At 39.1% G+C, this 27,755-nt stretch overlaps 1 protein-coding gene and 1 long non-coding RNA gene across 3 annotated transcripts in view; one reads left to right on the top strand and one right to left on the bottom strand.

Annotated features, from left to right (window-relative positions):
* The window catches only part of GLB1 (galactosidase beta 1), an 81,287-nt gene that overhangs the window by 16,240 nt on the left and 37,292 nt on the right, over positions 1–27,755 (bottom strand). For both annotated transcript variants that reach the window (XM_019727728.2, XM_019727729.2), the window contains exons 10-15: positions 27,124–27,236; positions 9,894–9,968; positions 7,639–7,728; positions 4,611–4,724; positions 3,256–3,387; positions 1,320–1,571 (exon numbers count right to left, since the gene is read on the bottom strand). In XM_019727728.2, the coding sequence (XP_019583287.2) occupies positions 1,320–1,571; positions 3,256–3,387; positions 4,611–4,724; positions 7,639–7,728; positions 9,894–9,968; positions 27,124–27,236 (776 nt within the window). The remainder of the gene's footprint in view (positions 1–1,319; positions 1,572–3,255; positions 3,388–4,610; positions 4,725–7,638; positions 7,729–9,893; positions 9,969–27,123; positions 27,237–27,755) is intronic.
* Positions 5,541–6,459, top strand: LOC141567181 (uncharacterized). The gene is made up of 3 exons (XR_012489625.1): positions 5,541–5,639; positions 5,969–6,128; positions 6,330–6,459. It is a non-coding gene; the product is annotated as an uncharacterized LOC141567181 (long non-coding RNA).

Below are 27,755 nucleotides of genomic sequence, written 5' to 3'. Positions count from 1 at the left end.
TATTGATTTAACTTCAAATATCTCTCAAATAGTTGATGTCATCTCCATTTTGGCTACCACCATCCCAGTCTCTCAAGGAGACGATATTCCAGCTTCCTAGATAGTTTCCCCTGAATTCACACATACCCTCACCCAACCCATTCTGCAGCCTGGGATCAGAGAGGCTTGTCACATCACAATCCTGTCATGTCACTCTCCAGCTTCAGAGGCTCTCAACATAAAGACAAAACTAATGTGATTTAATTGGCCTATTCCAATCTGCTCTCTATCCCCTTTCTAGCCTCTTCTCTGAACCACATGCCCTTTTCTCTGTGTCTCATACATTTGGGTCCTTTATCAGTTCCTCACACTCGCCATTTCCCCCTCTAATCACATAGCCTTGGCACATGGTATCTCTTCTGCCTAGAACATGTTCCTCTCCCTTTTTTGCCATGTTAATTCTTATCTCTCAAATATCACTTCCTCAGGGGAAGCTTTCCTGACCTCCCTGACAAGGTCAAATGCCCCAATTATTATTGACTCCCAATATTTTTTCTTAGCATCTATTGCAGCTGTAGTTTCATCACTTAATTTTGGTAATTACCTAATTTGGTTTTTCTCCTCAACTTGGCTGTAAGTTCCATGAAGGCACATCTGGTTTTATTCATTATTATATCTTTAGTGTCTGGCACAAAGTTTGGGACTATAGTAGCCACTGAAAACATTTTGTTGACTGAATAACTGAATGATCATATGGTCTTCAAGGACGAAAATAGAACTTGATATAGAAAATGACAGTGAAGGAAGACAGGCTAACGTCTTCAAAGAATAAAGGGGAGTGACCAGGCCAGTAAAATGGCTAAGAAAGAATTAAGGGTCATGTAGACAAAGGTGGATGTCCCAAAGGCACACGGGCTGCATGAAGGTGGGGTGTCATGGGAGTATGAAGTTAGGCATGGATGAAAGAAAAACAGGCTCTCCTTGGGATTTGCCCCTTTGCCTGGACCAGACTTTCTTCAGGATAGAAAGGAATGCCCCTTATAATCAGTATCAAAATGGGCTATGATTTTTCATAGAGGAAGAGGAAAAACTGTCATTCATTAAAGGAAGTTGTCAGTCAATGAAAATGGGGCAGATGGTGCCACCTCCAAGCTGGCCATTGAATCCCTGAAGATCTGCCACAGTCCCACTCCTGAGAAATGGGTAAACTAACACAGAAAACCCTCCACTCCCCAAACTGCCACACAGCATTTCATTAGCAGCTCTTTTGATTCATTCTCAGACACTGAAAAACAGATATTTGAGGCTTGAATTCAAACATTTTCCATGAACATGCGTACCTTGGTCCATCCAGGAAACGTGATAAAGGTGTCCTGTGGCAAGTCTGGGATCTCACTGGGAATGGAGAAGTTCCCCACATAAAAGGCTGGGAGTGTGTAGTTAGATGAGCCGTAGGCACAGGCTTTACCATGGCACCTGCTGTTATTGCCATGCCAGCCCCCCAGGTGGCGCACTGCGTTCTCAGTGTCCAGCGGGAAGATCATCCAGTCCGTCAGGACACTGGAGTTGAGGGTCAGGTTAGAAATCAGACCCTGCAAAGGAGAAACAGGGCAATGAGCTGGGGTGGGAAGTAAAGGGCTTAAGTGTCTCTGCGTTCCAGCTCTGAATTCCTGGGAAAAACAAACTGGGATATGAAACACCAACAGTAAACAAAACTCAAACTGTGTTGTATATCAAAGTCACACAGATCTGGCTTGAGGAGAAATCATTTTTCCTTGGGGAGAGGTACAGTTCCCAAACCACCCCTCTCTCTTTCCTTTGGAGGCCAGGAGGTCCCCACAAAAGTTCCTGCCTCTCCTGAAAGGAGGTTGAGCCACTAGAGCTTTTGACCCCAAATTCCCAGTTTTTAGTGTTTGGTTCAGAGCCATCGCTAGAATGGAAGAAAAGATGGAACCTAAGGAATGCAAGGAATATTCAGCCCATTGTAGATGGAAGGAGGGGGCAGACTCTGGCCCTGACATATATCCCAGAGCGAATCTTGACCTTGAGCTCCTCAGCATCGCTCACAGGAATGATCACATCTGAGTACACTCACCTGTTGTAAGGACTAAGTTAGATAACGTAAGTGAGAATACTTTGATGCAGTAGTCTCCCCTTATCCACGGGGCGTATGTTCCAAGACCCCCAGTGGATGCCTCACATCACAGATAGTACCAAATCCTATATATACTCTGTTTTTCCCTATGTGTACATACTTTTCACTTAAAGGAAGCACTTTATGGCTTCTCTTTGGCATATCTGAATTGCCAGCAACAATACTTTTATGCTTGGGGCCATTATTAAGTAAAATGAGGGTTACTTGAACACAACTACGGCAATACTGCGACAGTGGATCTGATAACTGAGACGACTACTAAGTGATTGACAGGCAGTAGTGGATACGGTGTGGATACGTTGGATAAAGAGGGGATGATTCACGTTCCAGGCAGGATGGAGTGGGATGGCATGAGATTTCACCACATTATTCAGAACAGCCTCTGAGCTGCCACCAAGAGGGTCAGGAAATAGCCACAGACACCTGTTCTGTCCGACTGGCTGGTGCCATAATTCCCTCAGTGCAAGCTTTCTCTTCTCTAGCAGATGATGAGCTACCCATGGAGCTATCTCAACATCTTTGTAACCCCCGAAACACCTCACAGAGCACCTCGCACAGAGTATGATCTTAGCAAATGTTTGTTGAGTAATGCTCTAAAAACATGTGGGAGAAAAACATATTTGGATAAGATACCTGGGCACAGAGTAACCAACAGAGGTGAGAGGCAGTGCACCGAGGCTTGGTACAGAAAACAGAGCCGACCAAATGCTAAGCTGGCTTTATTGGCAAAGGAGTGCCTTTCGAGAGTTCAGTAGGTTTTATAAGCAGAGGAAAAGCACAGTGAAATAGTTTCCTCCTTCTGTTTCCTTCTCTAGGATGACTGAATTCAAACACAAGGGAAGGGTACTGTCCGCAAAGCTCAACTTTCTCGTCACCTGCTGAGGAAAACAGGTCTTCAAAATAACTCAACTTCTAGTTTGCAAAACAAATCAGGGTAGGTTCTCTCATCAAATTTAACAAAGTATGTGTGCTTTGAAGAATTGCTTCTATGTGGACAGAGCTGGAGGGAAAGAACGTATACATGAGAGTTTTTAAATAGATTTAGAAAAACTTTCTTGGATAGTTTAGGCACAGCCCCGCCACCCTTTGAACCTTACTCCTATTAGTAAGGCTGGTCCTACCTTATAATCATTGATATAATCACCATAGTTCACGCGCCCCATGTTCTCTACCAGAAGGTCCAGAGTGGCTCCCGCTTTCCCTGTTATGTTCAGAGTGATTACACTGCTTCGGTCAAGAATTCCCTGGGGGACCTGTGGGTTCAACGCCAAATGAGAATTAACTCAGGTGAGTAGATCAGCAGAGAGGCAGTTCACTCAGTTAATTCAGTATTTATTTTGCCACCGTGAAGTGTTACCAGAATGGGGAGGAAATGCTTTGATGGCCCCTTAGTCCAAGTCACTGGCCAGGTGGCCAAGTTCTGCCAATCACTGCTTTCCAAACAGGAAAGTCGCCAGACACAGTTCTGAGCAAGGAAAAGTCTAGACTTTTCCTCTACTCTGGAATGTTTTGCTTCATATCTATTTTTAATAGAAAGGGAATGGAGGCAGACTACTCTAGTGAAGGATTCCTATTACAGGAAACTCTTTGTGTTCTCACAGCACAAAAAGGCAGTCATAAAACAAAAAAAATATAGCTCCTAAACAACATGGCAAGATGAAACAAAATCAGATAAATGAGATAAAAATCAAGAGTTAGGTGGAGTATTCTCACCTCAAAATACCTGATATGATGCATTAACCACGAAAATTATATAATAGAAAGAGGGAAAACAGCAGGTATTTTAGCAGCAACATAGTCCGAAGTTTCTAAAAGATGGGTTTTTAAAAAAAATTAATTCACTAACACAACTCCAAAGTTGGAATTCAAGAAACAATCGCCATCAGTATACACATAAGACCTTGGAAACTTGCTCCCACTGAAGTAAAGCCACTGATGATAATAGAATGGAAATAGTTTAATTTTACGTTTTTTTGGTTAGGAAAAATCTCTTCATGTGTTCTTTCACATGAATGTTTCGGTGAGAGGAATGGAAATCCTCACATGTATCTTTAACAAAGTTCTTTGTGCATTTTAGCTATAATTGTCATAAACAATCCTTCAGAACATAATTTCTCACGCAGGATGAAGGCACCAAGTTAAATGAATCATGACTCGGGCATATACAAAATGGACCCTGCCCTCCAGAGGCAAAGAAGACATGGGTGACATGTTGTGGTCAGTCAGAGAGGATGGCCTTGGACTGGGGAGACCAGGACAGTTTCTGAGAAGGTGGGGCCTTGAGTCCAGCCCTCCAGGTTAAGATGGGTGAGGGCAGATGGAGCATGGGGGAAGCCATGTCAGCAAGTGAGGGGCAGAGCTAAGGGACGTCAAGAGGCGAGACGGAGCTGAGGTTGAAAAGGTGGGCAAAGTCCTTGGTGCCATGTTACCCAGTGCAGACCACATGTCCCCCTGTTAGGGCCGAGACAATTCTTACCCCATCCACAGAGACATAGGCCCGGTCGTGGACTCCACTGAGGGGTGAAGACAGGGGGGTTGGGTTGCTGCAGTCTTGAGGAAGTGTTGTTCGGTACAGCACAAACCCAAAATACTGGTTAGAAAGGATGCAAGAAAAAAAATCATCACATTTGCTGTTCCTTTTAAGAGCACTTGGTCACCCCTGATCTGTGTGAAAGTGATGATTCTAAAACATAAGGAATGAAATGCTTCCCCAGCCTCCACGAAAAGTGCAATCTGAAAGAAGGGAACTGGAATCAGTTCCCTTAGTGATTTCCCTGGAATCACTAAGGGGGATCCTATCACATGTATCAAAATGTTACTTATGTGACCTCAAAGAAAACCAAGCTGCACCAAACCAACCAACCAACCAATCAAACAAACAAACAAAGAAAACAAAACACACACACTCACACACACACACACACACACACACACACACACACACACAGAAATAACAATAAAGCCAAGAATGTTCAGTAAAACTTTGTCCAGGTTCTTGGGCTAAATCTGCTCTAACATACAAAACAAGAGTCAATCAGAAACTGTTTAAAGTGGGAGAGTGGGGGAAACAAAGATAGTGAGAGATGGGGGTGGAACCTGCTGCTAAGGCAGAAAACGTTTAGATGCTGGTATCCCTGGTCTGAGAGGATGGCCCCAAACCTTCAGCCTCAGCAGCAGCCGCAGACTTCCCTGCTGGGGACACTCATGGGGTGAGCTGGGCCAAATCCTGAGTCGGAGAAGAGAATCCAAGTCGAAATCCCTCATGGGACAGAGAACAAGGTCCTCACATCTACGCATTACAGTTCTTGGAAAGCAAGGAAGTGCACTTCAGGTAAGTGAAAAGGTGACGTGGAGGTGCTGGAAAAAAAACGTTAACCTGCGTTCCTGTGTTGTAGAAAAGGGCTGAACTCAAGAAATGCCACTGGTGCCACCACCCAAAAGCACAGGATGCCTCTTTAGCAGACCCCCAAATCTGCATCTTTCTCATTTGAAAGTAACTAACGTGGTAAGTCCTAACTCAGAGAGGCTGAGGAAACCTTTGCGAAGGGCTTCCTGAAGGGGAGCGGAAGCTCTGGTGGGCCCTACAAAGGTGGGGCGGACGGGGCCAGCTGCAGAGGTACCAGGGCTGCACCCCACGCCCTGCACTTGTGCTCTTCATGGGTTTCACTGAAAACAAACATTTCACGGGCTTCCCCAGACCCAAAACAGCCAGGGCCCAGGGAGCCCCACCCAAGCCAAGAGCACTGCCTTGGCCAAAGACCAGAAAGCAGAAGGGGTCTGAGAAAGAAAAATGACTGCCAGTGTCTGTACATTAACCTGGAATTTACTTCCCAGGTTCCAGCTGCTCTAGTGTCCTCGTCTTGTCTGATGTGCTCAATGGCCGTGCAAGGTGGAGAAGGCAGGTTCTATTTTACAGAGGAAGACATGGACGTACAGCCAGTGTGTGCTAGAATGAGAGAACGAACGCTACCCAATGTTAAGGAAAAAATAGAGGGTGGGGGAACCTAACTATTCATTTTGCTTATCACAAACCAGAGTTGTTGTAACAAACATTCTTGTAAAATTTTACAAGTGTAAAAATAACTTGTAAAATGTTCTCATAAAACTTGTAAAATTTTACAAATGTAAAAATAGTAACTGGAGGCAAAATACACTAAACTAAGATATGTTATTATTATATCACCTTATTTTTCAGACACCTTCCAGAAGGCAATCTCTACAGAAAGTCAGAAAGGAGGACCCAGATAACTTTCCATTTCAAAACATGGGGCTGAAATGCTAACTGACTGATCAAACTTAACATGGCAACAAAGGGACAAACTGACCTCATGGATATCCTGATATGATGCCCCAAGAAGGACACATCACCTTTGTCGTGTTTATGCCAAAAATGTTTTACTGAATCTAATCAGTGAGGGGTGGTCCATAAAACAACTGGCCTGAATTCTTAAGAAATGTCCCAGGTCATGAGAGTGAGAAAAACAGACTCAGGAATAGATTCAGATGAAAAAAGACGAGAGAGACAATATAACTGAATGTAATGAGTGATCATGGATTGGATACTGGATTGAAAAAAGAGAGAAGCTATAAAGCACATTATTGAAATGACCAGGGATACTTGACTACAGAATGTTTGTTAGATAATTGGATTGCATCAGTGTTAAATTTCTTAAGTGTGATCGTTATATTGTGGTCATGTAGGAAAATGTCCTTCTTTTTCAAAGATATATGTTGTAGTATCTGGGGGCGAAGTGTTATAATGTTGACAACTAACTCAAATGGTTAAAACAAAACAAAACAAAAAAATAAAAACCAGCAGGTGACTACATATATACATAGAAAGATAAAGCAAGTGAAGCAACCTGTTAACACTTGGTGAATCTAGGTGGAAGCTATACAGGTGTTTGTTGTGCTATTCTTGCAACTTTTATAGATTTGAAATTCTCCAAAATAAAAAGTTGGAAAAGCTCTTAAAAAAGATGGGGCAGTGCCTGGAGATCACACACACACACACACACACACACACACACACACACACACACACACGATGTACTCTATGTTCTCTTCAAAATCAGGAAAAAGGATCTCTAAGAACTTGATCTATTAAGAACACAGTCTCTATACCTTTGAGCTAACTAAGGACAAATAAGTAAATTGTCTCTTTTGAGTATTAAAATAGTGGTTTTCCACAGGTACCTACTAATACAGATTAATTAGATCAGAAATGCATTCAATTTATAGCTTGCGCAGAATTACCCTGAAGCAGATTGAGCTACTTACTACCTATTTGAGTAAGAATAAGAAGTGGGAGAAAAATAAAAGATCAACCTAAATGTACAGTACTTGCAGCTAAAGAGAGTCTGGAAATCCACAGTTAGTTCGCTTGGGGTCTGATTTAGCTGCTTACCGTTTAGGACCTTTGCTCAAAACAGGCACTGCAAGGCAGGGCAGAAAGCACATTTTTGCAAGTAGAAAAAGGTGAAGCATTACCTTTGAAAGCCTACCTGTTTCACCTGGATAAATGTCAAGGGATAAAGGCTTTTTATAGGTCCAGTGGGACACAGAATGTTCAGAGATTCCTCCACAGTCTTTAACTGAAATGAAACAAAGCAGCATTCACTCACTGTCGGCCTTCCCTGGCCATCAGAGTTGAGGAGAATGTCATTTGCAAATTATTAAAGACATTAGTGGATTTGACCAAACCCCCAAATAAATGTAAATGGTTCAAATTCAACTCAACACTGCTCTCCAGTCACCTTCAATCATCTCTACCTATTCCCTAACTCTTGATGAAAAATAATGGATGGTAATCTTAAAAAGAGTTTAAAATGTACCTGTTCGCAAATACAACCTCCTGTATATAAAAGGCCCTTAAAAGAAATGAAAACCAAGGCTCAGACGCTACCTCCTGTGTAAAGCCTTCCCTAGCACCTCTGAGTGAAGTAACTGATGTGCCCTCCTCTGAACTTGTCTGCAGCACACCTCCCATGCCTGTATCATTTCCCAGTTCTTTTCCCTTCACTGTCCTTGCCAGACTGTCAGCTCCCTAAGGGCAGGTCTGTACTGTGCTCATCCCCAGTGCCCAGCACATAGTAGCTACTCAACAAATACTATCTTCAACCCAAACGGTTGTGTATTCTGGCAACCCAGGTTGCTTGCTCGTAAAATAACAATGATAACAGCCACCCAACACTGGGGACCGACCAAACTCCAGGAGAGACAGCACTTCACACGCACACCTCATTGAATCCTCACAACCACCCTGGTTAGGGATGAGAAAATGGGGGTTCAGAGAAGCTCACTCAAGCAATGGCAGAGCCAGGATTTGTAGTCAGGTATGACTCCATACCCAGGACTTGCCATGACATGATACTGGTTAGGAATTTTATAAACACTTTCCATGGTTGTTACCTTGCTGATGTGCAACATCGAGCAAGAAAAATCTTCAGTACGATTCTATCAATTCAGCCATTCACATGGATGTTTTTCCACTCGCGCACTAAAGCAATTCAACTCACAATAAAAGGTTTTATCCTACATAACTCTGTTCTACATAAATTTAATTCAGTTATATGCCAACTTGTTCTCTTAAATTGAACATATTTAGTTAATGAAAAGCCATTTCTGCTCACACAATTCTCTACGGTAAACAGAATGCTTCTGCCACTAAGCTACGCTTGTCTTAGCAATGCTGTTGTATTAAACATTTGTAGTTACTTCCTGTAGTATAAAAATAAATTTCTCAGCTCTAAAACTAACAAACCGGCTTTTCCTCAGGTAGCAATAGCAGTGAACAAGTTGAAGGTGCTCCCTTTACAAGTGCGATTAAAGTTTGATTAATCTAAAGAAAGATGCTTATCAGGCAGAGACCAGCCACATTCTTTGCAGAATGTAACACGCATGTCTGACACTAGGTGGAAAATGTTACAAGTGCTCACCCAACCATAATATCAAAGGGCTTTATGAATGGAAAAAAACCCCATACAATCATGTTTGGGATTTTGCTTAAAGATAAAAACTTATGATGCTATTTTAGAATGTCAAGATTCTTAAGAAATATGTAACTGTTCATGTTTTTTGTTTTTTTTCTTGTGAGTTAACACATGTAGGAGTTAGGGATTATAAGAGGGGAAAACCTGAAGACACAGATGGTCAAAACAAATTGACTTTGGCTTACGTCACTTCTGACTATTATTAAATGAAATCTCTCTTCTTTCTCTCTTTTCCTAGAATAAAATGTCCTCAACTCCTATTTATGATTAATGTCTAGCTTTCCCTCCTGATGTCCCAGTTACCATATGAACCACAGATCACAAAAGTTAGGACATGATTTGGAGATGGGAGTGTGTAATTTAGGGCAAAGCCCTAACAAAATGCTTGTGGTTTTTGAGAACCCCTTTAAAAGAGGTGAATTATAAAAAAAGAACCTCACCAGCCATAACAACAAGATGGCACGTTATTCCCACCAAGCCTCCTGGGATTGCTTTGGACAACTGGTAATTGAACCAAAATGATCTGAATGATCTAAAATACGTCCCTACTCCTGCTCATGCCCTACTTGTTCATCCTGTCAACATGCATACACATCCTCTCACCTCCCATGTCCCTGTTTTCCCAGAAACATCATCTACCCCTTCAGTCTCACAGAAAACAAATACAGAGAAAAAGAACGAACCAATTCCCCAGCATAACACTTTCACTCACAACAGCTAAATTTCACTTCCTCACTCTCAACGTTTCTGTTATTTTTGTTTCTTACCTTTTTCAGAGCAACTTTTCCATATGCAAACTTTGGTGTGGATGGAGGGATTGGACCTTCTGGTACTTTTTGAAACTATAAGCCAAAGAGAAAAAAGACAGGGGAAAAAAAGTGGTTAAACCCTCAGAAAAATAGCTATACAATGTGTTTTTCAAAAGGAGGGTCAAAGACTGAAACAACGGTGCCAGTAATTTTTGGAAAAGCAAAGGAACAAAAGACTTCCTCTAGAAGTAAAGTTTTACTTCTAAGTGTGTGTCTGTGTATGCCTGTATTTTAAGCTCCAGGAATCATTCAAATAATTACGGAACACAGACTTCAAAACAGAGAGCAAAACAAGTAGAGAGAATGAGGGTGATAGCAGAAGACTGGAACGAGGGAAGAAAAGGACAAAGGTACATGGCAAAACAGAATCTGAAGGGAGGTAGCCTATAGTGAGAAAAAATATTATTTGTAGATTAAATCTTACTGGTAGATTAAAGTTTTGTATCAATGTTAAATTTGTCATGGTTATCTAAGAGCATATTCCTACCTATCCTTATGAAATACACACTGAAGGAAAAGGGTTATGAAGTATGCAACCCTCCGATGGTTTAGAAAATACAAGAGGGGGTCAGGGAGGTAAATGACGACGCTAAACAGAATGAAATGTTGACATGGGTGAATCTGGGTAAAGAACATACAAGTGTTCTTTGCATAATTTTTATTCTTGACAGTTTTCTGTAAGTTGAAATTATTTTTAATTAAATGTTTAAAAATAAAACCTTACTAAATATGTACACATACACACACACACACAATCAATACCGGAAGATACAGGTGGTAAGTCCCAGGTCTTAGAAATATCTGTGTCCATCTGGTATTTCCAAGTAGATTGTATTATAATCTCTCAGAACCCTTACATATCTGTTCTTTTCTTTTTTTTTTTTGTTTGCCTTTTTAAAGTTAATGAAAAAAAAAAGAAGATATAATAAAAGACTGTAGTATGAAAAGCAATAGTCTCCTGACTCACTGTTTTCTTAGTTTTATTCTTCAGAGGAAACCATTTTAAAATCATTTAATTGTACCTTTTTTTTTTCCTGTGGTCTGTAAATAATATACTTATCTGCTATTTCTTGTTTGATCCATTTAAAACATTATCATTGATTTCTTCCCAGTGGCCTTTTTTTTTTTTTAACTTTTTAATTTATTTTAAGTGTGTTTTTCCGGGGCCCATCAGCTCCAAGTCAAGTAGTTGTTTCAATCTAGTTGTGGAGGGCACAGCTCACAGTGGCCCATGTGGGGATAGAACCGGCAACCTTGTTGTTAAGAGCACCGCGCTCTAACAAGCTGAGCTAACCGGCCACCTCTGATTTCTTCACTACATGAGAATTTAGCTCAGTTGCACTATTCCACATAGCTCCTTTCTTGCCAATGTGGTTATATCACCATTTTCAGTTTCTCTACTGGTTAGCTTTGTAGTTTATTTCTTAGTTCCATCAATTAAGATTATCCTTTGTGTCCACACTTTTTAGAGATAAGTCTGTTTGCATCCTTCCCTGAGCTTTCCTCCCTACTCCTACCTCCAAACCATTAGCTAAACTTTTACACTGCAAAGGTTAAAACAGTCTGTCCTGTAGTCATAAGTCTTCCCTTCATCTTGACTCTATGTATATTGACTCCAAATTAAAAATCAATCAATAGTGCTCACATTGTTTGAATTTTATAAATATTGTTCTCTGCACAGCTAAGTGGTGTATACTATGATGACATGTTCTGTCTTACTTAGTTTTTGTGTTCTGTTTTCCTCCCCTGAGGTTTCCAATTGCCTTTTTTTCCTGTCTGCCTTTAGGTTAACACCTCTTCAGGTTGTTCCAAATTTCCAAAGGTGGTCTCAATTTTCTCCAAACACTCCTTTTCTCCCCTAGAAAGCTCCCTACTGGAACCCTCAGCCTTCTTGCTCCAAGGGATTGATCTGCCACTAGGCTTGATATTCTGGGGTTTCTCTTCATTACTGTCTTGGCTTTTAGCTCCTGTTTCTAAAATCTCACGATTACATTATTTCACTGGAGCGTCTCAAGAAACTTCCTAAGAACTGGTATGTGGAAGGCAAATTTCCTGAATCTTTGAATGTCTGAAAATGTCATAGTTTGTTGATAATTTAGATGGGTATAGAATTCTATGTTGAAAGTCATCTTTCCTCCAAATTCCAAAGGCACTATTCTGTGTCCTTCATCATCCAGTGTGGTTGGCACCATACTCTTTCTTGTTCTTTTAAAGGTAACTGGCTTTTTCTCTCTAGAAGCTTATAAGTGCTTTATTCTCTCTGTTTTAAATTTTTCCAAAGGTGTGTTTGGCCATATATATATATATATATATATATATATATATATATATATATATATATATATTCATTATACTGGGCAACTCAAATATTCTTTTCTGTTTTGAAAAAAATTCTGTATTGTTTCTTTGATATTTTCTTTTTCTCCATTTTTTTTCTTATAAGTTAGCCATCCTGGATTTTCCCTCTATATCTCTCTCATCTTTTCTCTTTCATCTCTGTTTTCTGGTTCTCATTTCTAGGAGATTATTTTTAATTTCCAATAACTCTTTCTTGTTCTCTAATGGCTCCTTTTTCAAAGTATCCCATTCTTATTTTATGGATGCACTACCTTCCAAATCTCTCTAAAGAATATTAATTTGAGAGGGTTTGCTTTGTTTTACTTAAGCTCTCTCTTGTTTCCTGAATGCTCTGTTGCCTATAGGGTTATTTTACTATTTATTTCATTTTGGTCTTTCTCTTCCCATTGCAGGTTTTATGGATGTCCTCAATTGTCTGGCCATCCTTGGTTGTCCATTCATATTTAATGGTGATGCAAATGAATGCACCAGAATTTTGCATAATCATCCATTCTGTGCTATTCCTGCTCTGTGTACAGGAGCAAGTCTTGTTCAATGGGAGCTTTGTTTTAGGGTGCTTTGGCAGGGAGTCAGTCATAATATGTGGGGTCTTTACTCTAGGGTAGAGTACTTTTTTTTTTTAAGAAAAAATAATTCTGACTTTTTGACTGGTAGAAAGATACTTCCCTGATGGCTAGTCTATTTGAAAATGAGGTGGAGGACCTAACAGGAAATATATAGAGTTTAATTAGCCTTCCCATTTTCAGCTCCATTTCATTCTATACTTTGTCACACCTGCATTTCCAGGACCTTAGTTCTCTAGGGTTCTTTAAGGCCAATCCATTCCCTGTTCCTACAATCCCTTCCACACTCACTGGGGACCTAGATTTCCCCATCCTGCTTCTTCAGTCAGCATTCCTCCATTTATTTTTGTTTCCCAGAGATATTTTGAAATCTCTCATGCATGGACAGCTCCTGTCTTGTTGGCTTCATTAAAAAGAAATATTCCTTTTAATTTTTTAGTAACATTTTGAAAGGGAAAAGAGATAAACATGTGGTTAGTCAACCACGTTTATCTGAAAGTCCTTTGTACTTCTAGTATTCTGTATTTCTGTGAAATTTTTAAAAGATCATATTAAAATGACCTTCAAGATTTATATTAAAATGAATGTGAGGCCAAAGAGTTACTGTTGATCTCACAGCAAGATGTTAAGATCTCTCTTTCCAGCTTTCCCTGAAGTCTAGACCACATTTCTTCTCCTTTGGCAGTTGGCCCTCCCCTTCCTCTTGCACACCACAGTCTGGCCAATAAAAGCAGAAAACACAAATCCACAGAGGGGACCTGAAAGCAGTATGATTTGTTGTTTGAGGACCCCTATTTATCCGTACACAGCAGTGACCACATCATATCTAATTCCTAAGGTGAAAGTGGATTCCATTGTAACTAGGACCGCAATCTTTTCTACCACATTGGAAGGAAGTCATTGCACAGACAGTTTTATTCAACCTACGTTTAGCTAACTTTGATGGAACACTTATGTGCCAGGTTTGTCATCTCACTTACTACTCACAAAGGTCCTCATAGTTATGTTTCCTTTTTAGAGATGAGACTGAGGAACTTGCTCAAGATTATAAAGAAGGCAAGGGCAGGAGCTGGGATTTTGACTCTAAGTCTACTGTTGTTCCTACTGCTTCCTCTTACTTCCTTTATTGTTATAGCAATAATAGAATAGAAGGTGTCTTCCATGAATTCCAAAACATAAATCCAAAAACAAAAACCCCACGAAACCTTCTCTCGTCCAGTTTTCCTCCTAGCTCCTCCCCTTATACACACATATAACAAAGATAAGAGATAATTGTGTAATTAGCTATTGCCACTTATCAAAAGCACTTTTGGCATGACCAAATAGTGACAATAACTTTATTTATTGCATATTATATTCAAACTGACATGACAGATTTATATAACCATTCTTCTAATGTTAGGTGAATTATTTCCAATTTTTGATATTATAAATAATGTTGCAGTGAATAACTTCATGCCTACAGCATTAGCCTTGTGTAAATTTTTTTTAATAAAGCCCCAAGTGAGGGGTTACTAGGTCAAATGATAGGAACATTTTATAGGATTCTTAATATAGTGTATACCAAAGGTTTCACCAAATGTATATAGTTATGTCTTTCACCCAATTATCTATTTGGATCTTGATTTTTTAATCAGCTCATTATAATATCAATATTGAGTCTCCATCTGTCTATCCCATTTGCCACAGTCTTCTCTCTTTTCTTTTTAATACTCTTAGTGATTTTTCATTATCATATAGCAAAATCCTAATCTTCTTATTTATTATTTTTTTCAGTTACAGTTGACATTCAATATTATTTTATATTACTTTTGGATATACAGCATAGTGGTTAGACATTTATATAATTTATGCAGCAATCTCCTGATTAGCCTAGTACCCACCTGGCACTACATATAGTTGTTGTAACATTATTTACTATATTCTCAATTTTGTACCTTATATTCCTGTCACTATTTTTTAACTATCAATTTATATTTCTTAATACCTTCAGCTTTTTTACCCAGGTCCAAAACCTCTCCCCTCTGGCAACCAGCAGTTTGTTCCCCATATCTATGAGTGTATTTCTGTCTTGTTTGTTCATTTATTTCATTCTTTAGATTCCACATATAAGTGAGATCATATGGAATTGTCTTTCTCAGTCTGATTATTTTACTTAGCATAATACCCTCTAGGTTCATCCATGTTGTTGCAAATGGTAAGATTTCATTCTTTTTTATGGCCGAGTAATATTCTATTGTATACATATACCACATTTTCTTCATCCAATCATCTTTTGGTGGACACTTGGGTTACTTGCATATGTTGGCTATTATAAATAATGCTGCAATGAACATAGGGGTTCATATATTTTTTTGAATTAGTGTTTTGGATTTCTTCAGATAAAAATCCTGAAGTGGAATTGCTGAGTCATAAGCTAGTTCTATTTTCAGTTTTTTGAGGAACCTCCATACTGTTTTCCATAATGGCTGCACTGATTTGCAATCCCACCAACAGTGTACAAGGGTTCCCCCATCTTCACCAGCACTTGTGGTTTGTTGATTTATTGATGACAGCCATCCTGACAGGTGTGGTTTTAATTTGCATTTCTCTGATGATTATGACATTGAGCATCTTTTCATATGTCTATTGGCCACATGGATGTCCTCTTTGGAGAAATGTTTATTCAGGTCATCTGCCCATTTTTAAATTGGATTGTTTGTTTTTTGGTGTTGAGTTACATGAGCTCTTTATAAATTTTGGAAATTAACCCCTTATCAGATATATCATTGGTGAATATCTTCTCTCATTCAGTACGCTGTCTTTTCGTTTTGTTGATGGTTTCCTTTGCTGTGAGAAAACTTGTTAGCTTCATGTAGTCCCATTTATTTATTTTTTCTTTTGTTTCCCTTGCCCAAGGAGATACAGCAGAAAAAAAAATCACTAAGAGCAATGTCAGAGACTTGACTGCCTGTTTTCTTCTTAGAGTTTTATGGTTTCAGGACTTACATTTAAGTCTTTAATCCATTTTGAGTTTATTCTTGTATATGGTGTAAGTAGGTGGCCCAGTTTCATTTTTTGCATTATCTATCCAGTTTTCGCAACACCATTTATTGAATAGACTGTCATCTTTATTCCACTGTATATTCTTGTCTCCTTTGTCATAGATTAAATGACCATATAGGCATGTGTTTATTTCTGGGCTTTCTATCCTGTTCCATTGATCTACACGTCTTTTTTATGTCAGTGCCATGCTGTTTTCATTACTATAGCCTTATAGTGTAGTTTGATATTAGGTAGTGTGACACCTCCAATTTTGTTCTTCTTTCTCAAGATTGCTGTGGCTGGCTATTCGGGTTCTTTTGTGGTTCCACATAAATTTTAAAAGCAAAATCCTAATCTTCTATCTGACTAATTAATGTTTTAGAAAAGAAATAGATGAATATACCAAAACACTGTACTTCTGAACCTTTATTTTCCATAATAATTTGTGCTTTAATTATGGTTTTCAGGCTAATCATAAATATTACTTCTTATCTTACTTATTTAACTAGAGAAATGCAATATAAAAACATGCTCTTTTCCCAGTGGAATCCAATAGATTCAATAGTAATCAACTTTTCTTTCCCCAAGACCTCTAATGTTTTCATTCACTCATCTAACAAAGTCGTATAAAGAAAGTACTTTGTGTCAGGTCCTATGCTTGGTACTGGGGATATAAACAGCTCCTAGTCCAGAGAGTGAGAAATATGTGTAAACACGTTAATCAACTCATTATACGCAGTAGTGTACTCAAGATTTCCACAGTATAAGGCGATGGCAGAAAGCAAAGTGTGACTAACTCTGCAGAGAGACGGATCAAAGATGACTCCCCAAAGTAGGTAACTGAGGTGTTTCCTTATTTTCCAGATGGATAAAAGCAAAGGGAATAGCATGTGTAGAGGCCAAGAGGTATAAATAGCACTGACCCATTTACTGAATTTGATGTCCCTTCATTTGAAGGCCAGAGAGTCACATACAAGAAGGGCAGAATTAAAAGATGAGGCTTGAGGAAAATAGAGGAGCCAAGTCATGGAAGTCATCCTGACCAGATCAGCATTTTAGAGAAATCACTCTGGAAAGGAGAATAGAAAAGCCAAGTCTGTAGGAAATAAAAAGACTAGTGCCACAAGAGCGCAGATGGTGCTTTAAAAGACTGACATTCGTTAAGTAATATTCATTCTGTTATCCTTAATTGTCAGACATAAAACACTGTGTTTCCACCAGCACCATGGATTGCAAGAGACAGCCTGTGTCTACCCACTGAGTTAACGTCATTCCAGCTACAAACCAAGAAGAACAATCAGCCACTGTAAACTGGTCCTGAGTCAAGTTTCAAAGTTCACTTTCGAAGTACTAAAAATCACTGTGGCTTTCTTCCCTAGTGCCCCACCCAGCTCCAATAACCACCTCAGGGAATCCCAAAATCTACTCCAATGATCAAGGTCCTCAGCTATAACTTGATTAATTTCTTGATTAATTTCTAAAAAGCCAGTTGGACTCTTATCTTTGATGGAATCCCTAAGAAGAACTGGAACAAAACTCTTAGAAAGTGGGTCTTAAATTCATGTAAAAGCATACAAAAATAAACTCACATTGCCCCTCTCAGGAATTGGTAGGGTAGAGGAAGGGCGTTGCCCTACAGTCTATGGTTCATCCTCGAGGTCAAAGTGTTAACCATGTCTGGTTGAGTTATACCCACACCAAAGAGAATACCTTAGAAAATGCAAATGTCATGAGTTTTGTCATACCTTGAAGAGTCATATGCAAAGGGCCGCCTGGAGCCTTCCCCACTGAGCACAGGCTTGTGCAGCCTGCTGGGAAATGATCACCCCTGGGAATCTATGTCAGCGAAAGATATTGTCCATCACCACCCAACTAACTCTTGAAATGGATTAAAGAAGAGACTCATTCCACTTTTTAAGTCTTTGGTGAAGGAAAGAGGCAGGAAGAGCTATATCATAAGGGGTACTTATGATTCCATTTCCCCCCCTCAATGCAAGCAAATATTTTGAATACCATTTAACACACCAGCTAACTGAACATCTACAAAGTCTCAAAAGAAAGAGCCGCCGTTTAAAGTAGTTTATTTCTCTTATCCAAACATCAAGAGAAGGGGGGAAAGGCGACCACATGCTAAGTTACATTCTAGCAAAAGCTACTGAATTCCATTCATTTCTACAGACTCTGTCTCTTTCATGGGTTCATCTTACTGTGCCCACCAGTTAAACGCTTGGGATCCCCAGGTCTGCCTTTTGCTTGGCCCACTACCCTTCACTCAGCTCTCCATGTGCACTCTCAACCTCCCCTAGACTTCAGCCTCTACTGCCACTCAGAACCCCAGAATCTGTGCCTGTCCTAATGACTTCTTCCCGGACCTTCTCATTCTTAAGTGACGTGCCTGCTGGATAGACACCTCCACCTGGATGTCCCCAGAGGCACCCTGAGCTGAATAAGCCCAGAACTGAATTTGCTTCCCCCTCCCCATCCCAGCCTCTGCTTTCTCTGCAATCCTCTATCTGAGTTGCTGACCCCAATACCAATCCAGTTATCCAACCAAGGCTGTAACCTGGACAAATCAATGACTCCTCATTCTTCCTCATATTTTGACTCACTCAATTGCCAAATTCTACCAATTTTACCCCCTAGATGTTTTCAAATCTATTGCTTCCTCTCCACTCCCTGTTGCCCATGCCATCACCTCATTTCTAAGTGACTGCAGCAGCCTCCTAACTCATCTTCTGCATCCAGAAATGCCCCAAGGCAGGGTCCTAGCAGTGTGTTTACATGGTTATAGGTTTTTGTAAAATTTGCAAAACTAATGTAATTTAACTATAACAGGCTAAGACCCTTGTCAGTTTCTGCACCAGCTTCCCTGTATCACACCTCCTCTTAATGCCAGGAGGTTTTAGAGTGGCTACAGGCATCTTTGGGATTCAACCAAAGAAGAGCTGAGGTGGGACTTATTTAATTTGGGTGTAGAATATATTTACATGGTTCAGTGTCACTTCCACGAGTAGTATCTTATTGCTAATAGATTATTCCTAATGCTCAATATGCTGACACACTTACAGTACGATCATGCCCTTAGTCACCCAGTCCCAGAAACATGTGGGTTGTGGAGGGGAAACCAGGTTTGAAATATAAGAAAAAGCCAGAACCTGTCTGTGGAAATTTCTTTCAAATATTACAGCTTATATATGAAAGAACTTGAGAGAGATTTCCCCAATTTTTATAACAATCCTAAATATTTATATAATATTATCAGTAACAAAATGTAAGCTTTCTGTTTTTCTAAACTGTTAATACTAAAAAACACATTTCAATCAGCCACACTAAAGACAAAGATTTCCATTCTCTCTGGAGAAAAACATATAAACATTGTTATCTGAAGAGACAATAAAACAGCATGCAGCCAAAAGAATGTAAGGAAAGAAGGATGGCAGAGGTATTTCAAACAATTAGTAAACCCAAAATATGTTTTTAAGTTTTGGGTGTTTGTGATTATTTTAATCTTTAAAATTTTTGTAATATGTAATGATTTATTTTTACTAATTTAAATACACATTCATTTTTGTTGCTTCACACAATACCCTTTCTGAAATGCATATCTGACTATATTGCTTTCTTCAAGCTTCTTAATATAGCATATTCAGTAGCATTAATATTCTTGGTGAAGTAGGAGATAACGTCACCATACATTGAGGAGAAAGTATAGTGGTGCTGGTTTACGCTAGACAGTGAGAAGAGATCCAGGTGCAAAAAGAGAACTGGAGATAGTTAAAGGTCCAACTGAGACTGGAAACACAAATCCCTGTTCCAGCCAGCCCACACTCACATCTACAGTTCTGCCTGCTTCCAGTTCTGGAGTGTGATGGTCAGAATGGTCTGGGCCAGGTGATTTGTAGAGCAGGAGCCTTGAACAGCAGAATAGAGAAGAATGGAGGGTGACGGTGGAAAGACTCTAACAGCCATTAATCATAAGAGCCAGAGAAGGTCAAGAAAAGTGTGAAGGGTTGCAGGGTGAGGGATGGGGGTGGAAAGAATTAGCTAAAAATGTAAGAAAATAAGAACATGAGGTTATGATGAGGCCAAATTATAAGGTAATGTTTTATGCAAAAAAAGCATGTGTGAATATTTGTTTTAAAATCTGATTTGGATTTTTTTCTATATAAGACATAAAACAGCTCATTATTTCAGAATGAAAACTATTCTAAAATTAACCCTGCCAGCAACACTACTGCTACACACACACACACACACACACACACACACACACAGTCACAGGATGTAAAGTGTATATATATATATATATATATATATATATATATAGTCACAGGATGTAAAGTACAGCATAAGGAATATAGTCAGTGCTATTGTAATAGCTGTGTACGATGTCAGATGGGTAGTAGACTTGGTGGGGTTATCACTTTGTGAGGGGTATAAATATCTAATTATTATGTTGTTTCGTACACTTGAAACTAATAATAAAATAAAATGGGCTGATCAAATCAGTGGCAAAGTAATGGATAAGTCAGTGAAAGGTGCTGGGATAACTGTCCAGACATTTAAGAGATGAATAAAATGAAATTCCTACCTCACTCCTAACAACCACAAAAATTCCATGTACATCAACATTTTAATGTAAACTATGGAATCAAAAATTTTAAGCACTCCAAGAGAATTTATTTATACTACTAGAATGGGGGAAGCAGTTATAACGGAGAGAAGTAATACATTTGACTACATGAAAATTCAAGATTTTTTTTTTTACAGGCAAAAAAAACCCCCCAAAAACCAATAAAAACCCCTCTAAGCTGTGAAAAAAATGCCACAATTATAGAATTGTCAGATTATAAGAAAGCCAAATAGCCCAAGAGAAGAACCTCTGAAAAAAACCTGAGTATTTCATAGAAAAAGAAACATAAACGGACGATTTGTATATGGAAGGATGTACAACTCTAGTACTCATCACTAGAGAAATGCAGTGTTTTCTTTTAAAACTATCCTTTTTACATATCAAATGTCAAGGTAAAAAGTCTGATAATTCATAGTATTGGTAAAAGTGTGGGGAAATAAGACTCAACTGACACAATTATGTTTAAGGGCTATTAGGTAATAGCTATCAAAATGTTGAGTCAAATAACCTTGACTCATCAATTCCATTTCAAGAATATTTCCTGTAGTTTCCTTGAACTGGTATATGCGATATCATTTAAAAGTTGAAAATAATCTAAATGCCCATCAATCAGAAACTGATTAAGTAAATGGCAATAAATCTAAATAGTATAATAGCAAGTAGCCATTAAAGAGAATGAGATCATCTAGGTTGAGATGGCACACTAAACATACACATCTAATTTCAGTCTTTCCCAAACACCAATAAAATACCCATAAACTTAGTAGATTGAAATAACAAATGTTTATTATCTCACTCAGTTTCCGGGGGTAAAGAGTCTAGGGGTGGCTTAGCTGGATGTTCTAGTTCATGAACTCTCCCGAGGTTGCAGTCAAGCTGCTGGCCAAGCAGCAAACAGATTTTTGTTTACGACATTTACACACAGATCTGAAGAACAGCAGAGGAGACAACAGCAACAAGATTTTGGAAAGTAGAAAACACAAATCAGTAGTAAGGAAGCCAAATCCTAACCCGGAATGGGAGAAAACAAAGAACCAATTCAATTTGACGGCAGACATACCAAAAGGCTCAAAATTGGCAGCTCCAGATACTTCTGAAACTGGGAGGTACAGGTGCTAAAGTAAGGAGGATTGGGTGAAAGCTATGTGTAAAGCAGTTTGATCCTCAGGTTTCTTCCCCCACTCCAAGCCAAGGGTTCTCTCCAACTCTAGGGCCTCTAGGGCACATCAGAATTTCCTGGTATACTGTAAAATCCTAGGTTGCTGGCCCTACCCACAGAGTTTCTGATTCAGCAAAAGTTGCATTTCCGTCAAGTTCCTAAGTGATTGGGACGCTCTGGTGTTTGAGAAACACTGCTCTACGCAATGCTTTCTCCCACCTGGGCAAAAGACTAGAGATTTATTCTGTGGACAGGGAAAGCAGAGTCTTTGGGTTCAAAGTTAACCTGTACAGTTGAGGACAAGTTACCATATTAAAAAAGGGGGATGTGATCATGTACATAGTAAATAGTAAGTACCACTACCGCCACCTTCAACCCTGCACCAGGGCCCAGAGCTGGCGGCTAGCCCCTTACTCCTTACAGGCAGGAGCCTGGAGACATTTCTCTTGGAAATCTAAATAGCCATAGAGGAAACATCTAAAATTACTTTGTAAGTTTTATGTAATTAAATAAAATTAAATTTAAAAAAAGCAATCTCTAAAAATCAAAAACCAAAAAGGAAATAAATGAACCTACCTATTTATTTGGTTAGCAGCCTAACCAAAGCCTATGTGGTTCCAATGAACATGACTTGTCACAAATCTGGCCCTGAATGTAGGGGAATGTGGTGGTTTTAACGATATGTTCACAATTTCTCTGATATCGTTCCCTCAATAAATGGAACTTAATTCCCCCTGAGTATGGTCTGGGCTTGCTTTAGTGAAAAGAATATAGTAAAAGTCATGGGATATCATTTCTAAGTTTATGTAATAAAGAAATCGCCTTCTTGGAGTTTCTCTCTCTTTCTTTCTCTCTCTCTCTCTCTCTCGCTCTCCTTCCCCTCATCATTGACTAGAGGGGAAGCCATGTTGTGTGCAGCTTTACAGAGAGTCCCACATATCAAGTAACTGAAGCAACCTGCCAGCAGCCATGTGAGTGTTGTTAGAAATGGATCCTTCAGCCCCAAACAAGTCTTCAGAGTCTGCTGCTTGGCCAACAGCTTGACTGCAACCTCAGGAGAGTGAGTGCATGAACTAGAAGATCCAGCTAAGCCAACCTTTGATTCTTTACCCTCAGAAATTGTGTGAGATGACGAACATTTGTTGTTTTAAGCGACTAGGTTTGCAGGTAATTTTTTACGCAGCAATAAATAGGGAAGAAAAAAAATCTCCTTTGAAAATTCATATCCACAACTAGCCCTCACAGATATTTGCAACCAGAATTCACACTACTTTGTAGTACAAAAAAACGCCCCCAATCTATGGATTTAAGTTGTAGTGGTCCTGGTATATTTCAGAAACAAATGTTAATTCTCTCTGGAAGAACCCACCTTTCTGCCAAAACCTCAAAGAATCCCTAAGAATTAAGCTCACAGTCAAAACTCACAACACACACAAAGAAACAAGGCATTGTGAGCAAGAGCTCAGAGAAACCACAGGGAGCGGAATCACACAAAGTCTTTAGGTGCTGGAGTAAGAAATACAGATATATAATAGAAGCATCTTTACTGTGTTTAAAGAAAAGAAAAGAGCATACATATAAGGAGAGAACAAGAGACTTTAAATATGACCAAGTAGCTTTAGACGTGCGAATGTGAACTTCTAGAATGAAAAATATAATTTAATAATTCAATGGAGAGGTTTAACCTCAGAATTTATAGACGCCAAAGAAAAAACAGAATTGAAGACCAGTATATCTGAAGATAATTCAGAATGACACACACAGAGAAAAAGAGGTTAAGAGAGAAGGACATCAGAAGGTCTAACTAACATGTAATTGGAATTCCAGAAAAAAAAAAAAAAAAGAGAGAGAATAGGGTAAAACGTAAATAATTGAAGAGAGAATGGCTTAAACTTTTCAGGACTAGTAAAAAAGATACCAAACCACAAATTTTAAGACGTTCCAAAAATAACCAAGAGGCATAAATAAAAAGAAATTTGCACTTAGATTTATCGCAAAGAAACTACAGATCATCAAATATAAACAGAAAATGTTAGAAGCAGCCGAAGAGGAAAGACAGACTGCCTTCAAAGAAGTGACAGAGTGAGAATTATCTGACTTCTCAACAGCAACAATAGAAACCACAAGTAAGTATGCTGAGGGAAAATAACTGTCAATCTAGAAAAAGTACATTTTAAAAATGAGGGTAAGAAAAGACATTTTCAGACAAACAAGAATTAAGATAGTTGACTCACTCAATGAAATTCTAAAGAACAGAGAATTTCCTTCAGGCAGAAGGAAAGTGATCTCAGATGGAAAGGTGCAAGATGGAGTAAAGAATAAAGGAAGTGTGGTACTAGGGCAAAGATACTAGACTTTTGTCTCAAACTTTATATTCATACATCTGTCTACTCTACATCTCTACTAGGATGCATACTGGACAAGTCAAACTCAGCACATCCAAAACTGAATTCCTGACCTCCCTGCCCCCTCCACAATGGCAACTCCATCCGTCAAGATGCTCCGGTGTATCTTAACTTTACTCTTTCTTTCACACTCCACCTCAGAAATGTCTATCAGTTCCACTGTCGTAAGATAGTCTGATTACAACCAGTTCCCACTACCTTCACAAGCCACAATCCCCTCTCACCTAAATGGCTGCAAAAGCCTTCTCATTGGTTTTCCTTTTCTACCCTTGCCCTGCATCCCAGAATCTAGTCTCAACATAGCAGCCTGAGTCATCCTTTCACTGCTCTGCTCAACTCTACAATGGATTCCTATTTCATTCAGAATAAAAGCTTAAGTCTTACAAAGGCCTGCCTATAAGGCCATATGGGGTCAGTTCCCCATTATGTCTGGGACGTCATCTCCGACTATTTTCCCCTTCACTAAATGGGCTCCAGGCGCATCAGTCTCCTTGGCAGTCCTTAAAAATGCCATGCACTTTCCCACCCTTTCACTGGCTGCATTCTTCATGGACTGCTCTGGACCTGGATATCCCACGTGGCTCTCTCACCACCTTAAAATCTTTGTTCCAGCTTCACTTTCTCAAGGAGGCCTATATACACCAAGCAGCTAAAACGTCACCTGGCACATAGGGAACTTGCTAAATATTTATGGAATTATTTGTGAATAAATGAACAGTGTGGGTAAAGTCAAAAAATGTCTGAAATTATTATAATAATGCTTTATAGATTTATAGGGATGTAACTGGAATTAACGTGAGATAAAGCTCTGGCTATATGGAAGAAGTATAGATTACTGATTACTTTTAAATTCTCATAAGTTACAGCTGAATGTTAAAGTTTTTTGAGAACTGGACATAAAGGAGTCCATACTGTATGAACCCATTTTTATAAAGTAGAACTAACCTATGGTGACAGAGTTGGGATAGTGGTTAACTCAGGGGATGGGAAGCGAAACTAGAAAGGAGCATGAGGGGCTTCTGGGGTGCCGTGTGTTGGTTACAGGGGTATGTTCACTTTGTATTAATTCACTGAGCTCTACATTTATGAGTTGTAATTTTTGGGGATATGCATTTTACACTTTAATAGATGACCACTAAAGTAATAAAAATATAGTGAATAATTTCCAAACTGGGGTGGGGCAAGTGAAATAAGGAAAAAAATAACTCAAACAATTCAAAAGAAAGTAATAAAGGAGGACAGAACAGAAAAGATGGACAGATTATTATAAAATAAGATGGTTGAAATTAAGTGATGTGTACCCAGAATTATAATGAATGAGAATGAAAAAATGTACCAGTTAAAAGACAAAAATAGTCAAGCTAGATTTTTTAAAAATCCAGCTAAATCCTGTTATAAGAGATACATAAAAAAACAACAACAAACAAACAGATGTAAAAAAGTTGATAGTAAAGCAATTTGAAAGATATACCAGGTAAATATTAACCAAAGGACTGCAGATAAACTATATTAGTAAAAGACAAAAATGATTTTAAGGTAAAAGGCATTATTAGAGCTAGAGTATTAACACATAAGGATACTAAATGATTTAATTCTCAATTTGCATACCTCATAATATGGCCTCAAAAAGTGACAAGGAAAAATACATAAATACAGCTCTCTAAATAAATGATGGATAAACTAACAAAAAATTAGAACGGATAGCAAAGATATCAATAGCACCATTAACAAACTTAATCTAATGAACATGTATATAGATGATATCCAACAATTATAAAACCTATAATCTTTCCAAGAACACATGGAGTATTATTCGTTCGTTCACATTGGTAAATATCAGGTTCTAAGATTTGTTTCAAAGAATTTCAAGGGATTGGCATCGTACAGCCTACATTCGCTAATCAGAATGCAAATATCTTAGAAATCAACAATATGTTTAATAATTGAAAGCCTTACTTCTGAACATTTGTAGGGTCAAAGAGAAATCAAAACAGGCATATTTAGAAGCAAACTATAATATATTACATATCAAAATTTATGAGACGGAGTTATAGCAGTACTTGAAGGAAGTGTATAACCTTGAATATTTATATTAGAAAAGAAAAAAAGGCTGGATTAAAAAGACAAGCTTCAAATAGAGGAAGGAAATAATAAAGATAGGAACAGAGAGCTTTGCATCAGAGAAGAGACAAGACATACGAGTCTTGGGCGTCGTCACTACAAAATCTGCAGTGATTAAATCCATAATAAAAAAACAACATGAGCAACATTTAACCTTACATTTGAAAATTTGGATGACTAGACAAATTCTTAGATAAGTATAGATTATGTTTTTCAGTGTGTTTAACATATTTCCTAATGTAGGTTTTAACACTTAGGCTTATATTGAGACTATAGTATATTTAAAACAAACCAAAAAAGTTCATACCATTTACAGGCAGAAACCTTTGTTTTTTAACTTCAAAACTCAGGTGACTGAGCAGAAAAACTGTGGGTTCTTTTTCTTTTTTAAACCCACAGGAGAGACAGGAAACCCCACCTGGGTGCTTTAGATGCCTCAAAAGGTCACACCGTTAGCAGGACTAAGCAGTTCAGGTGGTAGGACAGAAGGAAACAGCAAACACTGCCCCAAATAGAAAACTGAAGCATTGCTGACAGCTCACATTTGCACCATGCTTCCAGTGTTCACAGATTTTCTCTCCTGCACAGCTGTTTATGTGGACTCACATTTTCTTACCTTTAGTACAAACAATAGGAACGGCTACCACTAATTGGACAACGTGTGGCAGGACTACACTGGATACCTTAACGTAGGTTCTTTTTAATTCTTACGACACAACCAGATGCTGTCTGTCGAGTTTTACCAATGAAGAGACTATTGGACTAACTTGTTCACAGGCTCAGTCTTAATCAGGTGGGGACCACGAGTCAAGGCCAAGTCTATCTGATGCTTCCCTTCATCTGTCCTTTTAGGAAGTCTACAGAGCACAGGGAGCCCAAGGCAGGCTCTAAGACCAGCCCACCGCAGCGCATACAAAGCACTCACCTTCTGAATAACGTCTCGCACAGCAAAATACTTCTGGGTGAGGTCCCCTGCCTCGCTCAGGGGGGCATCATAGTCATAACTGGTGGGCTGTGCTTGGTAGGGCATGTTGGCCCCTGGAAGACACAAACGTGCCACTGGTTACTACCGCAGGCCCTCACCTGGGACAAGTTCTTTGGGATTCATGGGCTCAGCATTGTGGAGGGAGAAAATAAAGGACACATTTGAACCAATGGTTAAGTGACTCAGGATGCAAGGTTGAGAGAAATGAGTTTCTTCCTACAGGAGGCCCTCGCCAAGCATCTTTGAGTCTAGAGAGCACTTTCGCCATCCACTCAGTGGAAGCTCACAGCTGTGACAGCAGCAGATATCACTGCCACTAAATCAGCAGGGAATCTGAACCTCCCCACAAAACCTGCTCAACGTCTCACAACCAGTCATGGCAGGACTTATGGCATGAATCATATCTCGGACAGTCAAGCTGTGAACTTTTTCATGACCTCGAACCCTGTGGCCGAGAAAAGTGGTGAACGCACAGGTGACTGGGCCACGGACCAGCAGAAAATGACTAAGGGTAATCAGACCAAACCAAGTGGGAGATGACCGCACACTCACATTAACGCAGAGAGATTCAG

This window comes from Rhinolophus sinicus, linkage group LG10 (genome assembly GCF_036562045.2).
Source record: "Rhinolophus sinicus isolate RSC01 linkage group LG10, ASM3656204v1, whole genome shotgun sequence".
Lineage (NCBI taxonomy): Eukaryota > Metazoa > Chordata > Mammalia > Chiroptera > Rhinolophidae > Rhinolophus > Rhinolophus sinicus.
This window is presented reverse-complemented; position numbering and strand designations above follow the sequence as displayed.